The following is a 22,261-nucleotide window of genomic DNA, read 5'->3' as shown; positions in this document are numbered from 1 at the left end:
TTAATGCTCTCAGTTGTCTTTTTTCTTCTATTTACCACATGTAGTCTACCAGCTACTTAAGTGACTACAAAGACCCCCCTGAGAATGGGAGTAGCTAATTGATCTTATAAAGATCCAGATTTTACACCTGTTTGCAATAGGCTTTAAATGTCTCATTTAATCCAGGGATGTTGGCATAAATCCTACAGCTCAGGCGACACCTTAGTCTGCCCTCAGCTTCAGCAGGTACAGATGGAGCTTCCCTTGGCTGCAGCCCCATTTAGCATCAGAGTCACATCACGAAGCCATAGGTGTTGGTCAGGCGCCCTTCTCAGTCAGCGGAGAGGGTGAGTCATCTTCCCCTTCCCCCAGCCTCTGATAACAGCAATCATTTTTGGCATGCCTCTCCCTGCCCAGAATAGCAAGTGCCTCCTGTTCAGCCCCTAGCCTCCACCAGAGGCAAGCGGAGCTGTGCCAGCTGCAGTTCCTGCGTGGGGAAGCCGGGCCATTCGGGAGACACGGGCAGTCTCACGCCAGCCACAACCCGAGCCCGGTCTCCCCTGGGAGCCTGGATGTCCAGAAGCTCTTGGCAAAGGCTTAGTTTATGAGCCCAGGACCCAGCTCGTAACTGTGAAGCAGAATCACTTAAAGACACTAAAGCTGTGCCATGATCTCAGCAGATCTTGTCACACCGGACCGCCTTATCCTAGGAGTTTTAGCTCCCCTGTAGTCACCCTGCTGCAGCCCAAGCTGTACAGACCTCCCTCTGAGCCCCTGCGTTTGGTTTGACTACTTGTGGTGCTGCGATGCTAAGCAGCAAGTACCCTAGAAATACCTGGGACTGACCAGCAGCTGCGGTTGCGTGTTTCATGCCCAGTTCCTAGACATTTGCCTTTTCTTTTTGACTCTCTCCCCGTTTTTCCCTCCCAAAGCCTTCAGCACCCCCAGGGTGCACGTGGAGAACAGCAGCGGTGGGGACACGTTGCAGTGCGAAGCACCGCGCTGGTTCCCTCGACCCGCCGTGCACTGGACAGCCTACAGCGACGCCGGGGGGTACCTACCTCACGTTGCCAACACCAGCTACGAGCTGAACGCTGAAAACATCACTCTGAAAGTGGTTTCCTTTCTGCACAACATTACTGCTAATGCCACCTACACCTGCGTGATTGAAAACAACATTGCCAAGGCTACAGGCAACGTCAAAGTGACAGGTAGAGTTTACCACCACCCAGAGACCACAGGCGTGGGGGAAGAAGAGACCCTGTGTGGGTCAGGGGGTTCCTGCAGCATTGCCTCCCCTGTGTCAGTGAGTGGTTTCAGTCAAGGAAGGGACCGAAATCCATGGTTAATTCAAGCCTCTCCCTCTGTCCCTGGGATGAAGGAAAGGGTCTGTGTTTGGTCCTGCTATTTCAGATTGTTTTTATGGTAAGGATTGCTCCCTCAGCACGGGGACAGAACTGCCAGGGAATGGGAAGGAAGGAAGGAAGGACACGCTTCAGAAGAACGTATTCCTTTGAATGTTAACCCAAAGCAAACCAACCAACCAAAAATGCCAACTTTTGACACTTCTTTAGCCAGTTCAGCTTAGATCCCTTTTGTGTACCAAACCAGCAGGCTCCTTTAGCTGCTACTAATGACAAGCTCTCTGACTCCAGCCCACCTCCTTTATTTAAAAGGCCACCTTATTCACAGGAAAGCAAACTTTCCAAAAAGCCTGGATATCTTCTCCTGTTCTACGTGAGAAGAGTCATAGCCTTTCTACAGCGAGGGCTTTGTAGCGGTGGGTGTCCAGCACAAGCAGCAGGGTCTATCTTTATCAATATTCAGAAAAATGGGGAGGAATAAATATACACACTCATTTTGCCTTCCCTGCTGTGTTCCCCATTCTGGTAGCCTCTCACTATTCTTCTGCTACAGATTTCAGCATTACAAGAGGGACCAACTTGCAGCTGGTGAACCTGAACGCAGAGTCGGTGTCCTCCTCCCTTCCAGCCTGTCACTGGATGCTTCTGCTTCCCCTGTATCTGCTGTCGATCTAAAGCCTCTACAAAACGATCAGAAACACTGCTGGACCTGGAGGTAAGCTTGGAAAGGGAAACTCATACCCATATATGCTCGGTATATGTAGACCCTCTTGCTGAGTTTGGTTAGAGCAGCAGGTCTATCCCAAGCCTGCAAGAATGGGTGGATGTGTCTTTCCCCTGTGCCCATCTTCCTCCCCCCCAGGTTTAGGTGGGACGCATGGCTTGTCCCTCCCACAGGCTCCGTGGTGGCTTCTCCCATCGCTTTCTGCAACCTTAGAGATTCTTCTCTTACACCATCAACTGCCATCTCTTACTTGTCCCCTCGTTCTCTTTTCCTTCCCTCCTCAACCATCTCTCTGACCCAAAAGACAGACATCTTTCTTGCTTGCTGCTCCACGCACCCTCTGAACCTCGGCTACAGTTCAGAGCTGCAAGGCAGTGTGGGCTTTTTCCTCTCCCTTCCGATGAGGCTTGCTGCAGTACAAGCCTTGCTTGCACCCACTTTACTCCGACAACCCCACTACACAGTGCAGCATCTTCAGGAAATAGTATCTACTACAGACACCTTGAACGGGGCTAGAGGGAGCTGTCAGCCAGAGCAGTCCCACCTAGACCTGGAATAAGGAGGGCTGTGGACATTCAAAGCACAGGACAACCGCCTTTAGTATTCATCAGCTTTGGCTTTGGGTGGCAGGCTCTAGAGGTAAACCGGCGATGAAGTGGAGAGCTACAGAAGTTCAGCTAAAAGGAAAATCTCTGTCTTTCCACGCAGAACAGTTACTACAGCTACCCTGACGGCATTTCATGCTTTCCTCCCTCTTGGGCCGAGAACTTTAAGAGCTCCTCCCAGTTCCAGAGCACGTAGCAGCACAAACATGAAGCCAGCTGATTTCTCTCTTGTATTGTTATTTCTTACCCACACCAACAACAGGATACTTTGTTTGGCTTCAGAGAGTGAGGAATGCGATAAGGAGAGTTCCATAAATAAAGGAAAAACTCTGATCACAGGAACAAGATGTGTTCTCTTGTCTGAAGTAACCCAGTGACCAGAACTCTGATCATGGGCAGAAGCTCAGAGACAAACAGGAAAAGGGTTTCCTGCAGTACACCCAAGAACTGGTCCTTCAAACTCAGAGTACTAATAGCAAGCAAATCTTAATTCCCCCCAAACAGATTTGATTCGTCTGTCTCATGTCTTGTGATTCTCTGAATGTACTAATAAAACTGTAAATGAGAGAGCCAGTTAATCTATTCAGTCTTCTCAAAAGACTATAATCAAACTCCCCTTCTGAAAAAGATGTTGTGAATGGCAAAACACTGATGGATTAGAAAAAAGCCAACAGGCTTGGAATAAGCGTTGGGTCTTCAACCTGGCAAAGGTAAACAGCCTGTATGAGGATTGATGATTGCATTTGTAATGTGAAATAAAAAGAACAACAGGTGAGTAACAAGTGTGGCAGCAGAGAGAACAATAACATACATAATGAGGAGGAAAAGAGGGAGACTAGTAAGATACTACCCGAAAGTTCAAATTCAGAAGCAAAACCAGTTATTAAACTTAGTTACAACTACAAAGACAAATTTGCCTTTTTGGTTTTTAAGTAAGTCTCTGTTATCTGGCACTTCCTATCTATTTCTGTAGCACTGTCTGTTACTATGTTATTCATATTACAGGACTACTTTCAGTTGCACTTTTAAATCAGATTTGGATCTCTCAATTTACATCACTTACAGTCAACATCTTCTTCAGGCTGAGAGGGGGTTTTTTTGTTTGCTTTTTTTTGGTTTTGTTTTGTTTTGTTTTCTTTGGGGAGGGTGAGGGGTGAGCTTCAGCAAAATCGTTACCGTTTCACAGAAAGCACCTAGGGGAAAAAAAAACCTGTGACGGCAAAACATGTGTAGACCTTTGCTTTAGGCTGTTTTGGCAACCTTCTTCAGGAGGGAGTCTCAGAATTTTGTTGAATGGTGGCATCTGTCAGGTCATCTGCCACTCATGCTTTGGCCTTAGAAGTGGCCAGCAGGCCTTGAGAAGGAAAATACCTTTACACATGCTCAGTAAATCCACCACCTGAAGTTTAATATAAGGCTCAAACTAAGGGTGAAAGGGGAAGGCAGGGGGAAACACTGAACAAACAAAACCCAAAACAGTAGCGGTTCAAATACGCTGTCTGCACACAGAATAAGGCAAGGACGTAACCGCATGTGGAATGTACTAACCTATAGCACAAGATGAAGGATGTGGATATTATTTTGCCAAAAGCAAGTACAGAACACTTGGTCATCACTGCAAGCAGACAGGAGAGGAATCTCTTCAAAGGGTGATCTCCCACGTGTTGTATTGGTTAGTCTGCCGTGCCACCATGGATACTGGCACGTGGCATTGCAGTCATCCCCTTCCTAATCAGGAACAGATGGGCAAGCCTATAGCATGTTGTGAATTTGTATCACAGCTCACTGCCTTCCTCTTGCTACTAGCCCCACGTAATGTTTGGGCCACTGTTTAAGCTGCAAAACAATGCCCATATAGTCCTGTGATTTAGTACTATGATTTAGTTTCCAAACAGTAACTTATTCACTTCCCTTCTCTTCTTAGAGGAAGGAAATGCTTTAAAAACATGATCTTAATAATTTCAATTGGGTTAAGAAGACTATCCCTTGTGGCGACCGTACAGTTTCGCAAAATGATCTGCAAAATGCCCGGTTCTGGCTCATAAACCAAGGATCTACTTTCTGCCTCATTCCCCATATAGCAAGTAAACCCTAATACTAAATTAGATACGGTATTATTAAAACTGTATTTTAATAGCTTTATTTAGTAGATACTATCACATAAAATACACATCTGTGTATGTCGTAGGCCCAAAGCAACCGCTATCACGTCGGAAGTACTGAACATCTCTCTTCCAAAAAAACAGCCCAGTATCGCTGGTGGCAATGGTCCAGAACGACCATTCAGGAATTCCACAAGTCACAGCAGCTTCTTGATTGCACCTTTCACCCTGTGCTCACAGGCTCATGCTCCTACTGGAAAGGGGATTAAAAAAAGCTCCCAATCCCAGTAGGTACTTCCATAACTCCTCTCCAATTGGGACAGAGGTTAAGCAGTGGCTTCCACTTGGCAGTGACTAGACGTCCTCCTAATCCTCTCGCTGTTCAGATAGCTTAAGGCGTCTTGTTCCACTTCCTCCACATTCAGGCACAGCAGGTTCAGCCGAGGTCCCACTTGTGACACAAACTCCACTTCACCGCACCGAAAATTTCTCAGCTGCAGTGGAGCTGAAGGGGAAAGACACAACCTGTAACAGCTCAGTACAGGGCTCCCACTCTGTTCTAGCAGACAGCTGTAGAAGTTTCTGGGGGAGGGAAGGCCTTGCAGCAGCTGCTTGGCAACTGCTAAACCTCAAAGGACAGCATGATTAATGAATCCAGGATGTAAGCAGATGAATGCATTTGGCCAGCATCCCTCCAACTAGGAGGAAACAAACATTCTACACTGTGAAATGCTGTGAACTATGTGCTGCTCACATAGCTGATGAAGTGAGCTTTGTGTCTTCTATCACTACCAGCAGCCTGGCCTTACAGACAAGAGTTACATGAGAGCCAAAAGATAACGTCTCCACAGCAGAGCACCCTCTGGTGAGCTTAGCAAGTCAACCCGTGCAGCAGCAGGACTCATACTCAAGCGCTAGTGTTAGTGCAAGCAGCTAAGAATAACGTCCCCTTAACACAGCAGCTGCAGAGTTGTGGCAGCATGAGCACAGACATCAGCACCTATGAATTCAAAACTCTTCAGCACTTTAAATTCTGTGGCCATGGTGAGGATTTCCAGGCCTAGTCTTGACTCTACCTGCTGTCCTGTCTGAAGTCAAAACCCACTTGTTTTGAGAGGTCTGCACAGTAACTCTGGCTGGCCAGAATCCCATTCCCATCCAAGGACTGGGAACCTTGCTCTAAAACAGCTCTATGCTTCTGTGTAAGTAGAAAATATATAATATTGTAGGTAGTGAGTTTTATAATATTATTTCTGTATTTTTGTAACATCTTAGCTCTATACTACAGAATTCACAATTCCATGGAAATCCTCCAAAGAGCCTGCTTTGTGGGCAGCTCTCCTTCCCCAGCCTGGCGAGACGGCTCCTCCCTTCCTTCCCACGCTAAATATTACAAAAGCCAACAGTGCTGGCTTACCAGGCTGCAGAATCTTGGAGGGCTTCCTGTTTAGGCTGAAATCCAGCAGGATAGGGCGACAGATGAGAGGACTCCTGCACAGGCTCCTTAGGTAGCAAGCAATGAGATCCTCAGGTTCCTCTACACACTGACGAAGGAAAGGGTATGTTGCCAGTGAACGTGCACAGTAGGGAGGCAGGGAGCCACTGGAACACCCACACCAAAGGGAAACCCAGTCCGGCTGAGGCTCAAGCCCCGCACGCTGCAATCGCTACCGGAATAACCCACTCACCCCCGTGCCAGTAGCTTCCCCATGCTCAATGGACACTCTGCCCCTGCTCTGCACAGAGTTCTGCAGAGCTTCCCACTCGAGAAGGCTCAGGCCCAGCATTGCTGCCACATGCTGGTTCCTGCACAGCACCAAAGCTTCACCCGTTCCGTCCTCCACCAGCACCCTATGGAGAGAGCAGGCAGACTAAGATGCAGAGGGAGGTCAGGACAATGCTTGGCTCCCTCACAAGAGTCACGTCCCAGAAAACGGATCTCAGTAAAGAGAGAGAGGTTTGTTCGCATCTGGGAAGATATAACAACTCTAACTTCTGTCTTTGCTATTCTGTCCACATCCCACCCTTGATCTGATTTTCCCCTCCCCTCTGTGGTGTAATTTGTTCCCTCCTACACACCTCTTCCCATACCCCATCTCTACAGTGCTTACCATGCACTGGCTTGCCTCACTCCTGTGTGTGATGGACATGGTGGACTGTGTCGGGTGCACCTTCCCTGAAGAAAGAGTAAAGCTACAGCTATGTATGGGTGGGTATAAGAGAGAGAAGGGGAAGGGCCACTGCTTCTTTTAACCCTCCCCTAATTAAGTACACAAAGGATTAAAGAACTTCACTGCATTTCCAGTGAGTGTCCTGGGAAAAAGTTTGTGTGGAGAGAAAAATCACCTGCTGCAAGGTGCTGAACCCCAACAGCAGTGAACATGGGAAAAGCAGAGCATTAACAGAGTAGGATTCTCCCCATCAATATCCTCACTTCACCCCCAGTCCTAGCTGCCAGCCTGCCTGGTATTAGATACATACTTCTAATCAGTTGTCACTTTGGCCCCTTTCTAATATGCAAGTCCTTTTCAGACACTGGAAAAAGAGGTTTTGGAATTTCTTCTACACAGTAGCAAAGGATGTGTCAGAGTAGGAAATGTGCAAGGCTCCTCACAAATTATCTCTGTGGAAGCTTGAATACCTCTTTGAAGATGCTGCTGCAAAGCGAGCAAACCCATTGCAGGGACAGAGTCAGTACACAGGACAAGTGGCATAAAATCCGTGCCTGGGGCAGGTTTTGCAGGTGAGGTTGCAAGCTGGACAGAAACACTAGTGAGGGGGAGGAGGCTTCTCCTGCAGGACTAGAAGAAATGGGAATGTGAGAAGCTTGGTACATAGAAACCTTTCTTGGGACACTGTAAAGTGGGAGCAGACTCTGGACTCACTTGGAAGGAAAAGGTAGGTGAGAAGCTGGCAGAGATATGATGCTCACACAGCTGGAGGCAATGTATGTGCAGTAAACATTATGGAATCTGCAACATGAAAGAGTAGATGTCAGAAAGAGCTCGTAGAAACCAAACCGCTCAGTCTTTTTGGGATGTCTGGGCTGATCTTCATCTGTAACGCGGTAGGAAAATAACCTGCAGTAAGGGATTGGGAGACACAAGGGTATGGACAAGGGATAAAGAAAGTCCACACAAGAGGAGAGATTAAGAGCTGGTCAAAGACAGTAAGAGAGGTCAGAGCTGTGGCCTAGATCAGGGCTCTAAAGACAGGGGTACCTTGAGATTTTGCGTTCCAAGTTCTGGAAGAGGATCTTGGCTCCAGGTAGCAAACCCCAGAGATGCTGCAGATAGGTGGCAGCAATGTAAATGTCCACCATAACAGGGGAGCCTGGAGCAACTGAGACGCTGAGCTTCACGCTGTGACCACTGGCTAGCAGGCTCCCTGAGGAGGAACAGAACCCCACGCACCATGAGCTCACTCGCACGCAGGTAGCATAGTCTGTCACTGAGCTGACCTGCTAGAGGTGTTTTCCCTCCCATCACAATGAGGCTATCACTGTTCCACCTCACAGATTTTCCAGGTACGGTATTCCCATTCCCATCCCCAACACACATGCAGTGTACGGTTTCCCAGCCATCTGACATGCAATGGGATGCAACATCCTGGCCTACTTCCACTATTCTCAGATACAGGAGCACAGCTAGCCAAGTGCACTGTCTCTCTGAAACAGAAGGAAGCAAGAAACAACCTGTCGTTACCTTACAGGCTGTCACAATCTTACCTTTCTGCTTTTGAAGGCTGACAGTCACAGATGGCTTCTCATTCTTGGGAGAGGCACACAAGGTCCTCTCCATTATCTCACCAGAGAAAGAAACAAGGGAACCTGTGAAACTGAGAGCAGACCAGGATTTCTGTCCAGCCTGAAGACAAAGGGAGCAGAAGGCCTGACTTCAAGATTGCCACAAATGACAGGGTGAAGTGGAGCGCTGTTGCTTGAGCCTGGTTTCAGGGGAACCTGCCCTTGAGCACCTGAGCTACTGGATTGAGGGCAGCTTGCTGCAGCCTACCCCACCCAGGGACAAGAGGCCCCTTTAACTCACTTTCTGCTTCTTCAGGCTCAGCAGTGAAGAAGAAAAAGGGAGAGGCATTACAACCTTCCTATCTGCTTAACTCCTAATTGTTTTTCTTAATTAGGTGAGGAAGCCAAGCAAAAACCCAGTTTACCGTAAGGCACTGGTGAAGATTTCAGCGTGCATGCATATCACCCCAGATTAAACATGCTTTGAACAGAAAAGCTTCTAACCCTAGTATTTGTTTGAGCAAGTTACACTAAAACAATCAAAAAACAACAAAAACCATCACACATTCAGCCTCATTTCCCTGCTCCGCCTGTTTCCACTTCTGATAGGAATTTAGCAGAGACCTTTGGGACCTAGTCCACACCAGCAGCAGCTCAAACTTCTTCTGGACACCATTTTGCAGTCTTGTCACCTGCAATCCCTTTAGCTTTGAGAAACAGGATGAGGGCAGTCTGGACTACTTGAACACAGAAGATTTCCAAACCATATTCCTAGGGTGGATAATTCATTGCTGTTTAATGTAGTACTGTCTCCAATAAAGATGAACACGGACCCATTCCCTAAGACACGGTCATATGTCATTTGGGGCAGACCAACATACCTGCTGCTAAGTACTTCTGGAATGGAGGAAATTCTCTGGTCCATGCCTGTCTGCACCGACACGGCTGCCAGCTATAAGTGGGGGAGACACAGCCTCAGATGGATTGCAGTTTATAGCTATCCCCAGCCAGAGCAGTAAAGACAAGCTCTTAAAGACAAGTACGTTAGGCAACTGATGCTTCCTTCCCAGATTAATTCTGAGGCAGGAAAATGTGAAGCCCAGCAGCAGCCTCTGATGGTGCTTAGAGCAGAACGGTCTCATCAACAAGACATTCTGTATCAATAATTTTCTGAAGTAGTTCTGAAGAGATCTACAAGTTGCCTGTGAAAGCCCAGAGCAATAACGCACTGCGTACCTGGCGCTCAGTCAGACAGGAGATCCATGTCTCATGCTGTAAGTGCCAGGTATCTTGGACAGGCAGGCACAGGGGGCAGGATGACCTGCTCAGAAACTTTGCTGGCACAGGTGGAAAACAGAGCTTGTCAAACACTTCCAAGTCCTGAGAGAAGAGAGATAAGGCAAGAAAGAAGAGTATTAAAGGAAGGAGATGAAAGCTATATAGGAAAAAAAGGGCCACTGAAGAACAATGGTTTAAAGAAAAAAAAAAATCCACTGAACTCAGAGCACTGAGAATTTTAACTGAACACAGAACTGAAGCAGTTCCTTGGCAAGACAGATGGGAATTCCAAACCTCAAAAAGACCTTAGTCACCCTCTGACTCCTCAACTCCCACATGCAGTTCAGCAAAAGTCTCCAAGAGAAAACAGCAAGACAACCTCTCTCTTACCGAACAGCAGGGCACAATGAAGCGATACAGCCCATCCAGGTGCAGAAATGGAAACCATCGTAGAGACTTCCTCATAAAGAGCAGTAGTGCCTGGCGGGGGAAGGGAGGAGAGAGAGAGAAAAGGTGATGAGAAGAGTTAGGAAAAAGACAGGAAATGAAAAATACAGCAAGAAGAGAGCAAGCCCAGCAGAGAATGTCTTGATTGAGAAGTCAGGTTAGCACCATCAAGGGTAAGAGAAGGTGGATTCATTTACAGGAAGGTGAGACAGAGGAGATGGAACTCCCTTGGGTAGGCACAAAGAAGTTGCCTGCATAAACATACATCTGTACCCAACACAAAAATCACTTTCCCGCTGATTAGGAATCTAGATACTTAATTATCACACAGGCCCCCTGAGGAGCCAGCTCCCAGCCTTATCAAACCACACCCCAAAGCTGCCTCCTGCCTCACTTCTTGCCGTGTCACACTCTCTTCTCCATCACAGCCGCTCTCCTCCAGCTCCGGTAGATTCCCAGTTTCTCTGGGGTGGCTCCAGAGCTGAGGTCTGCCCAGCCACAGCACTGTGGCTTGGAAACTGCGCTGCAGCTCCCGTCCTTCTCCAACTTTTTCTCCGGGTAGTTGGTAATTGCGTAACATAAGACCCTCTTTCTGGGTAACCAAGAATAGGCGAGATACACAGCTGGTTCTTATAGTGCTGCTCTGGCCCCCCTGACAGTTCTCATCTCTGTGAGTATCTGGCTTGGGATCCTCCAGTTTCAGCATTTTTGCCTCTGGGGCTTCCAGCTCAGATGTCAAGCTGCCGTCATCCTTCTTCCTCAAAGAGGAGCTGTTCCCACTCCTAAGGCATTTCTGGATTTGTCCTTCAGCAGCATGGAGAACTTGAACATCCTCAAAGTAGAACTGCACATAGACACTGAAATGACAAATGGTAGCAGTGAAACTCCCTGTTCCTGACAGGTGGCTGTCCGAAACAAGCCGTTATCTGGGAAAAGCACTTCTGGTGAGCGCCCTGCAGGTATTCAGCAGGAGCAGCGGGAAAGGGTGAAGTAGAGGGCAGATACCAGGCTGGGTGTATTCTGAACAAAATGGAGATGGTGGGTTTGTTGCTGATAAAGATCTCCTTTTCTCCAAACAGCAAAAGACAGTTGCTTTGGCATTGAAATACTATGCTGATAAGCAGCTTCACCATAGTCCAAAATAATTGTGGAACTGGAGTGTAATGATTTTACTTGTGTACTGAATAAAGGGACTTACCTGTTTTTTTTCTCCCTCACATGCTCCAGATTTTCCAGGTGCTCCCAGGAGGGAAAATCAGTCTGAAGGAATCTCTCCACTATGAGCTGGTAGTTTTCCACCTGCAAGAGCGATCCTGGAAACACATCAGAGAAAGGAGCTGAGCTAGTGAAAAGAGAACATAAAAACAGCAAGCTCAATTTCCTCATTTTAAAGTCACAAGGCCAGGCAGTGACAGTTCAGCATCTCCATACCAAGTCTCCTCTTCCTTGTTTTGGAGCTGGATGGCAGAACAGCAAAAGCTCAGCACTCTCCAATTTAGCCTAGTGGGACATACCTAGGAGAGCTGTATGGGTGAAGGGGCTACCATCCTTACGGGCTATCACACAGGGAAGCGTGCTGCTCTTGTCCTGCAGCTGGAGGGAACTGCTCCTGGAGGAGACTCTCAGCACACCCAGTAGTATCTGCAACAGAAAGGAAGCTGCAAAGAGCATCAAACACTTCCCGTCTTTGAAGGCCATAAATCAAAGCGTGCATAGCAGCAGCCCGAATTCAGCCTGCGTTCAACATACCACAGCTGAGAAAAGCAGTGTCATTCTCTAAAAGGAGGAACAGGCATGCATCAGACAGAGTGCTGGAAAGCATGGGGAGAACCGGGAACTCTCAAGGCACAGACAGTAAAGGGAATAAGGCACTTACCAGTCGGGGCTGGAAACTTCCTGGTGAGACTGTGCAGTAGGACCAGGTCAGTCTGCGATTCAGCTCCTGGGTGCCCATGTGCTGTGCCTCCAAGGGGGAGAGCAGCTGTGATGGACTGAAGCCTTCCCAGCTCTTCTGTTCTGCCATGTGACAAACTGCAGACAGAGATGGGGCCTGGCATGGGGGGTGCAGGGTCATATACTAAGAAAAAAGAAAGAAAGAATGAACCAGCTGAGTTTCTTCCCATCAGACAAACAGGAAACAGCCCACAGAGCATCTACTCACCTTCTGCAGGGGACACTGGTGTACTTTTGCTAGAATTTCATTATAAATATCTCTTGCTTCCTCTCTATCTGGCACCACAGCTTGCAGAAGAGGGACAAGGAATTTCTCAGCAGCTCCAGCGTTTTGGTGTGTAGACCTAAGCAATGGTCGATGGCGCCCAAAGAAACAAGAAAACCTGAAAAAAGTTATGACAGAATCATTAGCAGTCCTTACTTTTTAGTGAGTTTTGCATGCAAGTCATGGATTCTTTCTGCTTGTTATGAGTGAATATGCTGTGTAGGACAAGAACTAAGGAGAGCACAAAAAGAACATGAAGTGATTAAAAAAGGGAACATTTAAGGGCAATGCAGATTTATGCCAGGCAAGCAGACAAGGAATAGGAAAATACACAGAAATGGACAGACTGGCAAAATCTTGAAACTCAAGTGGACAAAAAACCCAAACCACCTGAAAATAATCTCCCTCTGTCACACAAATGGATCTCCATGCATTTTGGCTAAGCTTGATATGATTACTCATGTTAGGTATACTTGGCTTTGTTTTACAGGATGCAAAAAATCACAAGACAGAAACAACCACAGACTGCTCTTGTTCCAGTATTTTCCTCACGTTGCATTCCTTTCAGAAGTTTAGCTCACTGCTTTTGAATGCCTGGAAGTGATCACACTGCCAGTCAAAATACAACTTAATAACAGAAAATGAACTCAAATCAAAAGAGATAGCAACTAACTCACTGGAACAATTTTCAAGCAGTAGCAGGACTTAGCAATCACATTTAAAGAAAGTGAAAAAGCTAATAAAAACTGAAACTTATAGCTAGCATCATTCCTGGGGCAAAACTGAAGCTGTTTTATTGGAAATCATGGTAAAAATTCCACAGTGCCAGTAAAGCACAGGAAAACTGAGCATTCTATAAACTGCTACTTGACTGCCCCAGATTAAATATATACATTTCAGTTTTTAGAGTCCAAGGCAGAAGTTACACTGATCAACCATAACTATTCCAGAACAAACACAAATATTTTCACTAACAGAACCCAGAAGTAAACCCAGAAACTGGCCCACGGCTGTCATGCAAACAGAGTGCAGCCATCAGGGATAGCAGGAAGCCATCTGGAAGACCCAGAGATAAGCATGTGTGGGAAAATCTGCTAAGACAGAGGTTCTCAAACAAATGCTCACGCTACTGGCAATACTCAGAATATCTCAAAGTGATATGTTGAGCAGCTGCTGCTACTTCTGTGAGCAGCCAGGACACCTGAGCCTTTTTATCGGTTGTGATCTGGTTGTAGCAGCCGTTTCCAGCTCCAGCCTCAGTGCCCACCTTGATTTGCCAAGCAAACCATGCTGGCAGGCAGACATCCCTACAGTGCTTCCATATTTCAGGAGAAAAACTTTGTAGGCAGGAGTATGTGAGCACATGCTCTGGAGTGCTGCAGCTTCCTAAGAGCAGTGGGCTTACTGCACATGCACTTGAAAAATGTAGAGAATTTTCTCATAAGAACAACAGCAAGGTACAAGCAACTGGACATGATGTGAAATCTAGATGAACAGCTTACTTAGGCCAGCAAATCAGAAGCATTTGCTGCTGCTCTTAGTATCGAAGCACAATAATTTTGTGAACCCTTGGTCTAGAACGCACCCAGGTAGCCTACAAAGCACATTTACGCATAGCCTGACTCCAGAAGAACTGTTCTCACCTCTCCTCAAACATCTCCAGGAGGCTCACCAGCCAGAGGTAGAGCGGCATACCAAGATTGTAGCGGAAGAGCAGCTGTAAGTAGAGATTTCCTGAAGAGGCCGGTGGCTGGTAGGGGGTGCTGAGCCTTGAAAAACTCTTCAGCACAACAGTGCTGCTCAGGCAAGCACCAAGTACAATGAAAGGGAAGGACACCAGAGGCTTCTGCAGGAGGTGGACATCGATGAGCTGAGATACACAGACATACAACTTAAGAGACAGCTAGTTTTCCACCAGTCCCCAAACCCATCACCCTACCCTAAATTCTTTGTCACTCTACTGGATTGTCTATAAACCCAATGGGCCTGAGAAACCAGCACTGCTTAGGGAGGAATCAGATAAAGGTAATTTTGACTCTCATGACCAAGCCTAGACAGTAAGATCCCCAATTTTCTTCCAGATACTTGCCAAAATAATTCCAGTCTTCCCATAGTCTTCTGTTGACCCACACACTTGTGAGCCGTCCGCAGGGCCTGAGTCTTTTCCACTGAATGCTTTAAGACTCATAAGTCTCAGCTTACCTCTACACATGCTCCTGGTCGGAGTCCACGGGCAGAGTTCAACAACTGCTGGTAAGCAAGGCACAAGCAGACTTTGTTATCCAGTAAAAAGAGACCAGCTTGGACATTGAGGATTTTGGTGACAGTTCCCTAAATAGAAAGCAAACAGAAAGTTACAGGAGTGTAGAGAGTCCCAGAACATAAAAGACTCATAGGCCTGAGCAATAAGGAAATAAATTCATGATGAAAATAAGACCTTGCAGGCCAGGAGCTGAAACCCTAGAGCACGAGTGGGTGAAGGTTAAGCCTACGAATCCTTACCACATACGAGATGATTTTGGACTCTTTGGTTGATCTTGGCCTCTCCTCTTCAACTCCCAGCTCCAAGGAGTCACTGAGCTGCTCAGCAGTCTCAAGGGAAGAAGATTCAGTGGATTCGCCTTGTAAAGCACTGTCCAGTGGCTGCTCCCTCACCTGCTCTGCACAGTAGGGCAGAAGGCAGGAAGAAACACCAGTGACAAACATCCTGTGTCCAGATTTCTTCAGGCTGGACATACTCAGGCCTGTTATTGTGTAACTGCGACCCAACTGGAGTATGTGATGCCATGCCAGCTGGTTGGGCTTCTAGACCAGAGAAACCAAAAGTGACATCAGCATCTCCTGCACTGGAAAAAGTTCTTCCCAACCCAGTAACCACATCCAAAAAACCTTTTCCTTTGAGATGACTGCCTCGCCCTCTTAGCAAAAGGGTGGTATCTCCAAGATGTTCAGGGACACTGCAACTGCATGAGGGAGGAGGGCTGTATTTCTGCAGGGCATAGGACTAGACTTCTTACATACAAGGACTATTGTAGGGTGCATGGAATAAAAAAAAAAAAAATAAAAAAAAAAAGAGAATTGCTAGTAAAAGAAAGAATAAATCAACCCGGAAAGTCAAGAGCAAGCTTCAAAGAATTAATCAACTAGCACATACACAGATACAGACGGTGACTTTGTGAGCAAAATTCCAAGGACTTACCTGCACCAGCACAGGGACCCAAACAGCAGAGGTGAAGCACTTCAGAAACAGAAAGAAGAATGTCTTGTGGCGAATACAAAGGAGAGGCCCGAGTCTGGCCAATTCACCTGCCACAGTGAGCTTTGATCTTTTCTTACATGGAATCCTAGAGGGCAATGGAGGAGGCAAAGGAAATCAGAGATGAAAGAAGAACTCAAAAGTATCTCAAAAGCAAAAGAAGCAAATATGCAGCTTGCACTTTCTGGAAATAAAGGATCCAACAAGGTTAATATGGTCCCTCTCAGAGAGGTTTTCAAGACAATATTTGGCTACAAGATTCTTACTTTAACTTTTATATACTAAATCCCTCTGACATTTTAAAAAAAGTTGATATTTGAAGACAGCAGGGTTGTGTTGAACAAATTCACATGTTTCATGACAACAGCCAGATTATAAAAAACTTTACCACAAACAAGAAGCTAATTATAGGTCAAAAGGGGGGGAAAAAAAAAAAGTCACAAGCAATTCTTCAGCAGAAAACAGAACTCAGCTTTGTAGATCCATGGAATGTGACACTGTGGAAGCTCCAAGCCTATAAACAAAAGAGGCCTTAAAGCAACAACGGAGTCTTCCTAACAAACTTAGCACAGGGTGAAAGAGCAGCAAAACTGAAAGCAGATGAGAGGAGAGAGGTGACATTTATTTAATCATTTCTGTTCATCATTTCAAACTTTCATTTCAAAAAATGAAAAAAAAAAATATTAATTTCAAACAAACAAATGTTTGTAATTTCATTTGTCATTTTCATTTCAACTCCTAAGGGACTTGAATATAACCATCCCACTTACTCTAAACAAACGCATTCTTGATTCTAAAACATTTAAACAATTATCTAACTTTATGACTTTTTTTAAAAAGAAATACCAGGACATCCACACACACTGGTACCAGCACTTTATTGGTAACATTTTTAAAGAAGGAACATGGAAAATTGGTCAGATACCATGGAATAGCAGAGGAACTTTATGTTAAAGCCTGAGAGTGTACACTGAAATATGGAAATAGTTTTCTTGTTTTAGAAAGGTCTGTTGAGCTAAATCAAACACTTAAGCTTAAAGTAAGTTTCTCACAAGCAGATAAACCCAACTAAAACAAAACTAAAAAGAAACTAAAGCAGCCTGACTAGTGACATTTTATTGTTATTATATTACACCAAGAATTCTCTACTCAAGAAGATAAAACATGATCAAGCGCAACCTGAAATTATCAGCTTCAGTAAGATTTGCAATTCCACTGGCTACATTTTCACATACTGTAAGTATTATTTCCACTAAAGAAAACGGGCACCTTTATGTCAGCAATCTGATAAGAACTTGACTGGTAGTGTACATTAATTTCATATTAGAATCTAGAATTACTTTCAATAATACTTTTGGTTCACTGTAGGTTCAAAAAAAAGAAAAAGTTGTGCTAATCCAAAGAGTGAATTTTAGCCTCAGTGAAAGTTGAATCATCACTTTGTTCTCATGTCCCTTCTGTAGTATCAAAATACATCTGGAAATAATTAAAATTTGTCTTACTTTGTCAAAATACAGAATAAAAACTTCCAGTAAAGTCCTGGAAAACAGCTGATTAATGAAAAGTGGCTTTATTGTATAACTTTTACTTCCACTGCTCACTGTTATGCTTCTACCTATGGCAGAAACAGAATTTGGCTCTTCCTAAAGCCAAGTGCTCTTCATAGTACCTGCCAAACCAGAGCAACAGTGCTATGATGGAGATAAGCACGCTGGGTGCTTACCTGGAGGTAAGCAGTAGCTCGGCTGATACCGGGTAGGTGACTGGAATGCTGTCAGGTACTTCCTTTGGGAGATTTACTGGCACTGGATCCACCAGGATTTCCACATACCCCGTTGCACTCTGGTCTGTTTGTGGTATATATGACCAGCTTGGGAAAAGGAACAGTGAATCCAGCCACTCAAGTTGAAAATACAGGAGCTAAGACAAAAGATAACGAGATAAAGGCTTGAGATGAGTTACAGTATGTTTTCTCAGCATTAATTACAATGTTCATTACTAATTTGCCCTTGCATGCACATCACAAACTCTTGCTCTACTGCTGGGCTTCATTACTAAATGAGAACAGTGTTTTCTGCCCACTCTCTTATCTTCCACGGAGAACTTCTGTCCTTCTAGATGCAAATCTGGATTTGCTGAGCTCTACAGCTAGCATTTCCTGGGCTATAGTCACACCTTCCTGGCAAGGTGATAATTAATTCGCTGCAAGGCTTAGTTATTTTCAGACTATTTTTCTAAAATACTCACCTGCTTTCTCTCCCCCTGTGTTTTCAGTTAGAAGTTCATACTAATATAACTTTTTCCTAGTCTGCACCTCCTTGGAAAGCACAACCTCCGTGCTCTTTCATCACCACTCTAGGGGCTACCTCTTATCTAGAGTCCCCTTGCAACGACCTTCAGAAAGCTTTTAATTCAATTGTCACACAAGTTATTATTTCCTGAAAGTATGTCATCAGTGCATCACTGAACACGCAGTACAACTCTCCAGAAAGTTATTTCTGCTCCACTAGTTGGAATTCAACAAATAGAGGGTTGTGCTATGACCTCCAGGTCTCCCAGGCTACCTCATACTGCTGAGAATTTAACAGAACTGTACATTAGGCTGTCTCTTTTTTCAAGACCACCGCATTCAATACTTGTTCTTCTGGTGTCCTGGCTGTGGCTGGGATAGAGTTAATTTTCTTCTTAGTAGCTGGTACAGTGTGTTTTGGACTTAGTGTGAAAATAATGTTGATAACACACTGATGTTTTAGTTGTTGCTAAGTAGCACTTATCCTAAGTTAAGGATTTTTCAGTTTCCCATGCTCTGCCAGCGAGGAGGTGCACAAGAATCTGGAAGGGAGCATAGCCAGGACAGCTGACCCAAACTAGCCAAAGGGATATTCCATACCATAGAACGTCACGCTCAGTATATAAACCGTGGGGAGTTGGCTGGGTGGGGCAGATCACTGCTCGGGCATCAGTCAGTGGGTGGTGAGCGACTGCATTGTGGATCACTTGTCTTTTCTTGGGTTTTCTTTCTTTTTTTTTAGTATATTTCTTTTCATTACTATTATTATTATATTTTATTATTGTTAATACTATATTTTATTTTACTTCAGTTATTAAACCGTTCTTATCTCAACCCATGAGTTTTACTTTCTTTTTTCAGTGCTCCTCCCCATCCCACTGAGAGGGGGGGAAGTGAGTGAGCGGCTGCGTGGTGCTTAGTTGCTGCCTGGGGTTAAACCACAACACCTAGCAATGACAAATTTGACATATTCTATCCTCTCCCCAGGATCTGAGCTTGCTGTTTTCCCACCTGTTACATAGATGTGTTATTCCCCTTGCTACAGACTTTGGCAGACTGTTTGAAGCCCCTGGTGGTCTGCAACACTGCCCCAGAAGTGGGAATAAACACAGAATCCCTCAGACTGAGGACATACCTCACACGGAATTATCCCAGTATTGTCTTTCACGTATAGGCAACCATCTACCAACTTCTCTTTGTCCTCTTGCCTTCCATCTGTTAAATAGCCAACCAATATCAGGTAAGTCCTTGGCAAAGCGCTCTGCATGGGTAAAGCACCTTGTCCTTGATGAGCCCATTCTTTAAATTCATTAGTACTCCAGGTCAGGTGGCTGCAGCATGGCATGCACTGCTGACGCTGTAGGTCAGAGATGGAGATGAAACTGGAAAGAAAAGAAAAGCAAGACTATAGAAAAACCTCAGTCTGCAAAGTTTGGGAATTACAGTGATTGCTGCAGTGGACAAAGCTTGGCTAAGTCAGAAAAGCCTTAGCTATTGGCACGGCCTGATGATACCACGTGGCAAGAATCAACCCATTCACTGGCATTTATCAAGGACCTCTCTCAGCTCAGTCAACCTGTTTTGCTTGAGCATCATCTCTGAAAACGGACATTCTTTGCTACTATGACCACCTGAGCAGGCATGTGGAAGACTTGGAAAAAAAAAAAAAAATTGAAAGTTGATAAAGTGGAACATGTTTTCAAGTACATGTGGGGGGAGGTGAGAGGGAGAACAGTTATTTTATCAGACATTTATCAGTTATATGATCAGACATTTTTAGCTTGAATGGGAGACTCTGTGAGGAAAACCCCAACAACTGCTCAACACAGTTTACATATCAGTAATGAACACAGCTAAATACAGACTAATTCCATCATCTGGTGCTAAAACGTGCTGAACTGTAGTGAAAGCAAGGCTGAACAACTTCTAGATGAAGATTGTGACAGTTCTGGAACAAATTCTCTCCTGTAGATAGCTTACACAATACAAAGCTGAGAGACAGCAAGCCAGTAATCTTAGACTGGGCCTTCATTTATAAGACCACAGCCAAGCTAGCCCTGAATCTTTCCACCTACCCTCCCGGCTTTGGGAAGAGGGGGGAGAAAGAGATGTAGCACCAAATCAACCCCATGTGAAGCCGTCTGCAGTTTAGCATCTATCATGCTTAGACTGACCACGGTACTGAATATGGGAGAACAAGGCAGCATCCTCACTAGATTCTAAGCCTTTTCAGTGTTTGTGTGGTCATGACAGCATTCATCATTGTTTACATCCTGGCTCTCTATGCTAGAGAATTAGCGAGAGTCCTCTGTCCATGCTAACATCAACAGTGAAAGAGCAAATACAAACTGGTCTCCAGCTAGTGATTTTGGTACTTGTTTCCAGTGAGGTTAGCTGACAATTTTAGGTTGTGAAACTGGAGCTCTATTCACAACACCCACTCGCTCAGTAGCGGGACATAATCAAATTCAGAGAGTACGAATTTGAAGAGTTTCACTTGATTAGTCAGATATCAAAGGTTCAAAGCCAGAAACCAGTCTAGACGAGTGATGGGTCTGAATCAGCTATAAATAGTATTTATATACAAAATTAATCAGAAGAGATAAACTTATGCAGGTAATGTTGTGCATTTGGCAGGAATCTGAAGAGCAGAAAGACTAGCTGAAAAGGACATAAGCAAACGTCTCCATCCTCAGAGACGGAGCAGCACCAGGAATAATTCTGGTATCTATGATCTACAAGGAGAACAGTGCTGCTCATGTTTTCATCACGTGCTGACTGCTTTTTGGGAGAAACCAAAACTACAGCAGTACCTGTAACAGATCCTGGTTATCCCAATACAGAGAACTAACTGGACCCTCTTCTGGTGCTCTAGAGCTTGATGGTTAGCCGTGGATGTACCATGCTGCTCACAAAGAGACCACTGGCCTCATACAAGCCAAATACCAACTACCTTCAACTCTTCTCTATGAATTCCCCTTAATATAAACCAAACTCTGGTCTAAACATTGTAAAATATAGTCTATAGAAAAAATATGGCTTAGATGAGAACAGTTTAGCTGATGTGAAAGACCTACCACCTACATTTATAAACTGTTAGTATAAAATTAAAGGCCACAAGTCCCTAATCAATTCCAGTTGACCTTTGTCCCAAAACCACCTGTGCCAGGGGTTTTAATCTCCCACCGTAAGTTGGAGCAAGAGAGGAATAGATCCAGACGAGCCAAACCTTCCAACCTGGCGCTCTCTCAGCAAGTTGCGTGTTTTTCATGACAGTAAGCACCCAAAAGCCTTTTACCAACTAAAATAGGGACAACACTACCCTAGATTCCCCCCCCTTTGTGAAGGTGCACACTCGAAGGCAGACCTCGGCTGGCCAACAGCCTTGGAGACCATGCCCAGGACCAGCCTCCCGAGCAGACTAGCAGGATCCAGCCGGGAAGCCGCCGTGCAAACGCTGTGCAGTACAGCAGCTTGTTCTCAGCGAGATGCCCTACTTTGGTTACACACTCTACCTACCGCAGACTAGCGGATACGGTGCTTAATCATACCGCAAGAGCGATCGGGGGCGCATCGAAGCCAAGAAAACGCATGCGGTTACCCCGTCTTCGACAACATCCCTCCCACACCCAGCATCCGGGGCAAGCATCGCACATGAACGAGCTGCGCTCGCCTGACGGCTGCTCCTGCTGCTGCTGCTCCAGCCGCCGTGCTGAGCTCCCGAGAAGACCCAGCCAGCTCCGCTCCACCGGCCCGGGGCTGCAGCCGGGCCCTGCAACGGGTGTGTGTGGGCCTTCCTCCGGCACCGGCCGCGTATGGACGATGGGAGAGCACCGGCACCGAGCCCAAAGGGATCCCCCCCCGGCTCCGTCCCCTCACCCCTCTCCGTCCTTCCCCTCCCCGCCCCGCCGTCACCTGTAGCCGAGCGGCAGGTCCCCGCCAACCGCGCTCCGCAGGCACCGCAGCACCGCGTCCAGCTGTGGCGGCTCCGGCCCGTCAGGCCCTTCGCAGGCAGGGAGCGCACGGCGGGCGAAGTCCCGAGCCGCCTGCAGCCAGCGCTGCTCCTAAGGAGAAGCAGAAAAAAGGGGCTTCAGCGCCGAGGCCGCGGGGAGACCCTGGAGCCTTCCCCCCGCCCCGGGTCACTCACCGCCGCGCTGGGCTCCGCCATGACAGCGCCAAGCCGGGCCGCGCGGCTCACGGCGTTACCATGGCGACGCGGAGGCGGGAAACGCGCAAGGCCCGCCGGGAGCGCC

General features: G+C 46.2%; 2 protein-coding genes across 7 annotated transcripts in view; one reads left to right on the top strand and one right to left on the bottom strand.

Moving 5' to 3' along the window:
- VTCN1 (V-set domain containing T cell activation inhibitor 1) overlaps positions 1 to 9,002 on the top strand; it is a 17,444-nt gene extending 8,442 nt beyond the window's left edge. For 3 of the 4 annotated variants that reach the window (XM_052795205.1, XM_052795206.1, XM_052795203.1), the window contains 3 exons: positions 912 to 1,190; positions 1,897 to 2,058; positions 2,776 to 3,407. In XM_052795205.1, coding sequence (XP_052651165.1) covers positions 912 to 1,190; positions 1,897 to 2,018 — 401 coding nt within the window. In that variant the 3' untranslated portion in view covers positions 2,019 to 2,058; positions 2,776 to 3,407. Of the gene's footprint in view, positions 1 to 911; positions 1,191 to 1,896; positions 2,059 to 2,775; positions 3,408 to 8,914 lie in introns of those variants that run through there. The other variant, XM_052795204.1, reaches the window with a different exon arrangement.
- Positions 4,797 to 22,261, bottom strand: CTC1 (CST telomere replication complex component 1). Of its 3 annotated transcripts, XM_052795178.1 has the most exons (24): positions 22,156 to 22,261; positions 21,924 to 22,072; positions 19,144 to 19,390; positions 17,442 to 17,638; positions 15,662 to 15,806; positions 14,965 to 15,267; positions 14,665 to 14,793; positions 14,106 to 14,332; positions 12,406 to 12,580; positions 12,121 to 12,321; positions 11,759 to 11,885; positions 11,443 to 11,557; positions 10,639 to 11,101; positions 10,188 to 10,277; positions 9,756 to 9,899; positions 9,401 to 9,471; positions 8,502 to 8,611; positions 7,996 to 8,161; positions 7,660 to 7,746; positions 7,416 to 7,575; positions 6,886 to 6,950; positions 6,463 to 6,625; positions 6,192 to 6,318; positions 4,797 to 5,279 (listed from the first exon to the last, which is right to left on the bottom strand). In XM_052795178.1, the coding sequence occupies exons 1-24, from the start codon at positions 22,174 to 22,176 to the stop codon at positions 5,101 to 5,103; spliced, it is 3,861 nt and encodes a 1,286-aa protein (XP_052651138.1). In that variant the 5' UTR covers positions 22,177 to 22,261; the 3' UTR covers positions 4,797 to 5,100. The 3 variants fall into 3 exon arrangements, 2 of the variants coding, with proteins under 2 accessions (XP_052651138.1, XP_052651139.1); XR_008236419.1 differs by lacking the exons at positions 4,797 to 5,279; positions 6,886 to 6,950; XM_052795179.1 differs by lacking the exons at positions 4,797 to 5,279; positions 6,463 to 6,625.

Source organism: Harpia harpyja, chromosome 8, assembly GCF_026419915.1.
Source record: "Harpia harpyja isolate bHarHar1 chromosome 8, bHarHar1 primary haplotype, whole genome shotgun sequence".
NCBI lineage: Eukaryota > Metazoa > Chordata > Aves > Accipitriformes > Accipitridae > Harpia > Harpia harpyja.
This window is presented reverse-complemented; position numbering and strand designations above follow the sequence as displayed.

Excerpts from the sequence above, each read along its gene's own strand:
- CTC1 (XM_052795178.1), bottom strand. The coding sequence starts at position 22,176 with ATGGCGGAGCCCAGCGCGGCG. Across the intron at positions 9,472-9,755 it reads CCTGTCTGACTGAGCGCCAG|CTGGCAGCCGTGTCGGTGCA; the intron begins GTACGCAGTGCG and ends CCCCACTTATAG. Across the intron at positions 7,576-7,659 it reads CACCTACCTTTTCCTTCCAA|TCCTGCAGGAGAAGCCTCCT; the intron begins GTGAGTCCAGAG and ends CATTTCTTCTAG.